At 40.8% G+C, this 6,419-nt stretch overlaps 2 protein-coding genes across 3 annotated transcripts in view; one reads left to right on the forward strand and one right to left on the reverse strand.

The window, feature by feature from the left end:
* Positions 1-4,247, forward strand: part of ENO4 (enolase 4) — a 42,199-nt gene extending 37,952 nt beyond the window's left edge. Inside the window, exons 12-14 of one of the 2 annotated variants that reach the window (XM_007964203.3) lie at positions 1,049-1,116; positions 1,633-1,750; positions 3,299-4,247. In XM_007964203.3, the coding sequence (XP_007962394.1) occupies positions 1,049-1,116; positions 1,633-1,750; positions 3,299-3,453 (341 nt within the window). In that variant the 3' untranslated portion in view covers positions 3,454-4,247. Of the gene's footprint in view, positions 1-1,048; positions 1,117-1,632; positions 1,751-2,601; positions 3,274-3,298 lie in introns of those variants that run through there. The other variant, XM_073019393.1, reaches the window with a different exon arrangement.
* A 79-nt stretch (positions 4,248-4,326) lies between these two features.
* SHTN1 (shootin 1) overlaps positions 4,327-6,419 on the reverse strand; it is a 122,707-nt gene continuing 120,614 nt past the window's right edge. The window contains exon 18 of the mRNA XM_073019392.1: positions 4,327-6,080. Coding sequence (XP_072875493.1) covers positions 5,961-6,080 — 120 coding nt within the window. The 3' untranslated portion in view covers positions 4,327-5,960. The remainder of the gene's footprint in view (positions 6,081-6,419) is intronic.

The following is a 6,419-nucleotide window of genomic DNA, read 5'->3' on the forward strand; positions in this document are numbered from 1 at the left end:
GACAGAAAGCTGGTCTCAGAGCTGGAGCAGAACTCAGAGCCAGACTGGCAGCCAGGGGTCTGGGTTGGTGCCAGAGGATGGAAGAAGATGCTCATGAGGGCTGGCCTGTGGGTGGTAGATGATAGATGGAGGCAATGCAAACACTGTCGCTGCAGGAAGAGCTCTGGCTGGCACTCTTCACAGACTGGCACATTTCAAAGGGTTCTGAGACCCTCAAATGATTGATTACTACCAACACTACTCTTCTAGTAAACCTTCAGAATGGCAGTCCTTTGAACAAAATTCTACACAATGACAGGAGAAAGCCATTATGTAGGCACAACTCCACATGTTACTCTTACCATATTTCAGACTCAAAGATGCACATTTTTCTACAGTGAACATTTAAAAAATTGAATCGTGTCTTATAGCTGTGGTCTTAGAAATGTGTCCATCTAATTTGAGCATCCCCCTACCCACTTTTAGTGGTAAAAAATAATAGTACATCTTACAAATCATGTATTTTTTTTTTTTTTTTTTTGAGACGGAGTGTCTTTCTGTTGCCCAGAGCTGGAGTGCAGTGGTGCAATCTCGGCTCACTGCAAGCTCCACCTCCCGGGTTCACGCCATTCTCCTGCCTCAGCCTAAGTAGCTGGGACTACAGGCGCCTGCAACCACGCCCGGCTAATTTTTTGTATTTTTAGTAGAGACGGGGTTTCACCGTGTTAGCCAGGATGATCTCGATCTCCTGACCTCATGATCCGCCCGCCTTGGCCTCCCAAAGTGCTGGGATTACAGGCGTGAGCCACCGCACCCGGCCATCATGTATCTTAATTTTAATGAAACACGATATTCATTTAGTATTTACAGCATCTAAGCTACTGAAAGTTGGGGGTAAACAAATAAAAGCAGGGCAATAAAAATGCAAATGTTAGAATCCTAGGTGGGCAAATAATTGACTCTTCACAGGGGAGTTTTAAATCTGAGAAATTTTTAATTTTGATCCCAGAGGCCCACATGTATGCTAACTTTCTACACCGTATAAAACTGAAAGAAATTCCTCTTCCAGGTAAGAAGCACATCACAGTCTTTGGAAGTACAGAAGGAGAATCATCTGATGACAGCCTTGTCGATTTGGTAAGTGCTGAATGCTGGTCAACTGCCAAACACTGCTTTTATCACGAATTGGTATTTCAGAGAAATGCAGTCTTTGGTGGAGAAAGTCATGTAACCTTTTATGAAATAGACTTGCTTCCTCCCAGACAGCTACCTTTTGCAAAGAGCTAATCTTTGAACTTTTAAAAAGAAGAAAAATTGAAGTCCGGGGAAAATGATGAGCACACTTAAATAACTGGGGTGTGCACCTGCAATCTTTCCTCCTAAAATGAAGTGAGAAAGGCCAGAATGTTCTTAGATAAAATCAGCATGCCTACGTGACTAGTAAAGTGCCTGATGGATAGTCAGTCACATCATCTGTTTGCCTTTCAGCACTCTCAGCTTGTAGGCCACTGTGCTTATGTAAAGATAAAAAACTAATAAGGGAAAAACCAAAACAGCACACCGTGACAGTTTCCTTTCTCCTTAAAGAATTGTCTGTCGTTTAGCAAGACATGGCTCCTCCATCTAAAATGAGCTCCCGCCCCCCTCTTTCAGGCTGTTGGGCTTGGTGTCCGGTTTATCAAGTTGGGGGGTCTTTCCCGTGGTGAACGAGTGACTAAATACAACCGCCTTCTCACTATAGAGGAAGAACTTGTCCAGAATGGAACACTGGGTATGCGCTGCTTTCTTGCTTTGTTTTCACTTAGCCATGAATAAGAGAACAAAGATTGGAAGAGGGGGAATAGAAGTCCCTCTGCAGGAGGGCAGGGGAATCCAAAGACCATACATAAGTGCTGACAAAACTAGGATGGCACTTGCCACAATGTATATTGTTGTCTTAATGGATCATCTATTTACCTGAATGTTTAAAACTCTCGCCCTTTTTCTTGATGAATAGGCTGCACGATGCTCTTCAATAGAATTAATTGATCGGAATTTCCAAGCCTACCTTTTGTTATGGTCCAAATTATACTTAAGGTTTCCCTGCATAGCCCATGAAAGTTAAAGGCAGACGCTTTCCTGGGGGTTCTTGGAAACAAACCGTTTTACTTAAAAACAAGTAGGCAGTGTGTTAATTTTAACATACCTTGGAAAGGTTAAGGTCTCAAGAGAAGGGTTAAGGTCTCAAGAGAAATAAATCAGTCATTTAATGAAATCAAACCTTTGTAAATCTGCATGGTATACTGGGTAACTGGAGAGAAACACACCAAATATGCATTTTTATTTTCTTGTATTACTGATTGTGATGGCCAAAAGGAGGCATATAGCATGCAGTGGCATTTAAAGAGACCGATAGAAACTGTGATTATAAACGTCATGTTTAACATGTGTAGCGGTCTTGAAATGCATCCTAGGATTCAGAAAATAAAGAAATAATTGGGAGACTATTTCTGAGTCACATAAGGGCAGTCAAAAGTTAGTCTGTGTTTAGTGTGTAGTAGAAGGGCTAGTGTTTTTTCAAATAGGTAAAATTAGACTGTTCCACATATCTGATTATTTTTCCTGGCATCCTGACTTGTGGAGGCCTTAGCTTCCCTGAATGACTGACGCCAGTTCCAGCCAGACGTTACCACGAGGTAAACAGCTGCTGCAGGGCACCCAAAAGGACTCTGGTGACCACAGGCTCCACCCCTCTCTGGTGACAGTGCAGCCCCCTCAGAATTCCACAATGGATTGACAGATCGAGGAGAATTTCTCTGACACCGGCCTTGGTGAATCATTATTAAAGGGACCCAAAACTGGAAAAATAAATCTCCCCACTCGCACTTTCGAGTAGGAAATCTTGGCAAAAGCTCAGCCATTACAATGCTGTCAATACTTACATGGAAGGACCTGACTGGAGCGGTCCTCACCTGCCATCATTTCCCTGGGAGCAGTCAGCTGGCAGTGGCTTGTATCATTCATAATACTGGCCTTTCCCCCAGTTCATCATCTTCCTCTTAACCCTTCTGCTAAGCCTCTGCCCAAAGTCCATGATGCATCATCAAATGTTCCAGAATGAATGTGAGTGCAAATAAAATGGAACAGAACATCTGTATGGCACAATTAACATATAACCAAATACAGGCCCAGTTGTAAATGGTTCTGGTATCCTTTCCGATGGTGATGTGACACCTTTGGACTAGTACTGAAGATGATCGCCTTCAACTCATGTAATATATAAAGGCTGGCACCACTGGATTAGACCGTAAACTTTATTGTTACTTTTTTTTTTTAATAGGTTTCAATGAAGAACGCACTTTTTTTTACTTTAATGAGGAAGCTGAAAAGGCTGCAGAGGCACTTGAGGCTGCTGCGGCTAGGGAGCCGCTGGCACCCACCTTCCCCACACAAAGTGTAGAGGAATCAGCCGAAACAGGAGCATCCTCTGGATAGGGCTGTACACACCCCAGGTTCCAGCCACACCGTCAGTATTAGTAGACCGGGAGGTCTGATGTATGGCGCTGTGTCTCCACATCGAGTTTCCTCTTCAACTTCACCAACTCCTGTGGTTTTTATTCTTCTAATTCCACTGTTTGGTAAATTACATATATGGTGTTCTTGCTTGAAATTCTATCTGTGAACTTTGTTTTGCAGCCACCACACTTCCATGCAGATTTTGTCTTTTAGCTCTCCTGTCCGTTTTTCAGGGGCACGCTCCAGTAAAAGAGGCCAATATTTTTGTTGTCAACTCCACACTCAATCAAACACCCCATCCTTTACCAATCAGAACATCTCTGAGAACAAAAACCTAATGACCCTAGCAGCTCTCTGTGCTGGGAACAGATGTCCATCTTCTGTGTTTACTCTACATGTCTGTGCTGAAAAGCACCGACACATTTTTGTAGCCAACCTCACGCAGAAGTGCGAGAGCGTCACTAGTTTTTGTAACAGCCAAACAGTTTCATCTCACTTTCCTACCCTTAATTCCCTTTTCCCTAATTCCCTCTTCTTTTTAAATTTTAGTTTTTCTTGTATTATTTTTATCTTTGTGAGTCTTCTTAGATCCTTTTTGGAGTAAGAATGAGTATAAATGAATAAGCACATCAGTAAATGAATAAATATTCTCAAGGTTATTAAATGCCCAGTTATTTATACTACAGCATTTAAAAAGCAATCCGCAAGTGATTAAAAAAAAAAAAAAATGATGTGACATATCCGTCCCCTGCATTGCCTCTTTTGTAAGCCAGTGTTGGGATTATAGCAGAGGAGTAGCAGAAATAAACACAGTCAGACACAAACATAAATAGAATAATATCCAACCACTTTATATGATTTAGGGTCTCTGTTAAAAGGGTTACCATTTGCTTCTCCTAAAAATTATGTAAATTGCTATGTACTGACCTATAGGGGAGTTGGCTAAGTTTGGACTTCTGATAAATTCTATCATTTTTACTAAGCACACTGAAGATCTCTCCTTTTAAAGAGTACTAACAAGGGACCTTCATTTCCTCATAACGAAGCCAACTCCTTATTCTCAACGCTATCATTTGAAACTGGCTCAGGCGCAGACTCTCTCAGAGCAAGGGGCAGGAGACTTGGTTGGTGTCACTCTAAGTTGGAAGAACTGTGTCACGGTTTGTGGCTGCTACTGCCTCTCCTGATGCTTAGCAACAAACAACGGGTAGGAGAAACTGGAAGGAAAATTCATTTTAAAAGCAGAACAAACATGACTGGGTGTTCACATACCCTTTGAAAAATACACACACACACACACCCCCCATGAGAATATGCCCTGGAACAGTGATATAAATTATAATTAAATTACTAAAACCAGAGCAAAAATGTACAACGAATAACAAAATAACTAAATGAAATTAACCAAAGAGGTGATTTATTACCATAACCAGGCCAGCAGTGTAACTTCAACACAGAGCAGTTTACTCACCTATCCTCGAGACTGTGCTCACCAATGGATAATTAGCCTTTTAATTTAAATTTCTTAGGGTGCTAGGCACTCTTTCTATTTATGCTTTCTGTCTCTGTGTTATATAACATATAATATGAAATATATTTATATAATCGTATATATAATATTATCTGTGAAAGAAATGAAAGAAACAGTCATATCCCAAATTAAAAATGACTGTGGGATGGGGAAATGTCAGTGCTTGGAAGAGAAACTTCAAACCACTCCAATCCTTATGCAGGGACTGCTTGATGAGTCTTCGAAGGTCGGTGATAATGACAGATGGTTATCCATTCTCAACAACTTCTTGGTATATAAGCTAATGTTGTTCCACAACGCCATAAGGAATGTAACTAAACATGTAGAGTATGCATTTAGAAAAATAATCCAGACTTTAAGGCTGTGATACAGACTATCATTTACTGAACACACAACCAAAAACTGGTCTGGAAAGACAATGAACAATAATTGTTACCTGTACTGCTCCATTTCTAGCAGTTTACCATTAACAAAGAAGGTAAGGAAGGAGCAATTATTGGTGAGTAGTCAGAGCCAAAGCGTCCATCCTCCTTACTCAGGGCAAAGGAGGCTGGGTGCTAATAGCCCTGTTGATGCCTGCCAGTCAGAACTTCCATGGGACTGTTCAGCTGCTGAAACTACTGTGGGTGAGGACTTTGAGACCAGCTCAGATACAAAAGGGTGCAAGTGCTTTAATTAAAATCTTATTCTGCCAGAAAAAAAGAGACATTTTCTTTTTCTTTAATAGCAATGGCACAAAGTACCTCTACCTCTTGGCCTCACTCGGGCTATAAAATGCATCAACATTAGATTAAAAAAAAAAAAAATCCTCTATAGCACACAAGACTTAATTTATCTTTCCCAAACAGAAGGAAGCGTAAATAACCTTTTAGAAAAATCAAACACATAAAGATGCAGTCTCTTCCAACTTAAAATCGTGTAAGCAGGATGTATGTAAGTTTTGTGTGTACAATAGCTATGAACATACCTTGCAGATAAAAGCATAGCTCTCCTCTGTCTTCCTATTTGCTTTGGTTGATAATGTCACCCCAGCCAGGGGCAAAACCCCCTCAAAACCAAAGTGAAAAGGGAAAAACTGTAGGCAGAAAAAGGTGAGTGGATATCTTACATCAAATACCTTTATGTCAAATTAATTTAAAATGCTTTGTAATCACAGTGAGAGAAAGTAAGCAGCTTAAAAAAGGCATGAACACTTTCAAAATACCTGTTACTAATTGTTCCCTAGTCCAGTTAACACATTTCACCCAAAGGGCAACTTCTTACTCTAGAAAGGAGGGTGTTTGGATAACCATATTATTCTGTTAGTGGTGTGATGGAATATGGAAAGACAGTGTGTATATTTTTATATTCCTAAATGTATGTGAGTTGCATCCTGGCAGACAGATCACAGATGCAAGAAGGAAGACAGCACAAA

Source organism: Chlorocebus sabaeus, chromosome 9 (assembly GCF_047675955.1).
Source record: "Chlorocebus sabaeus isolate Y175 chromosome 9, mChlSab1.0.hap1, whole genome shotgun sequence".
Lineage (NCBI taxonomy): Eukaryota > Metazoa > Chordata > Mammalia > Primates > Cercopithecidae > Chlorocebus > Chlorocebus sabaeus.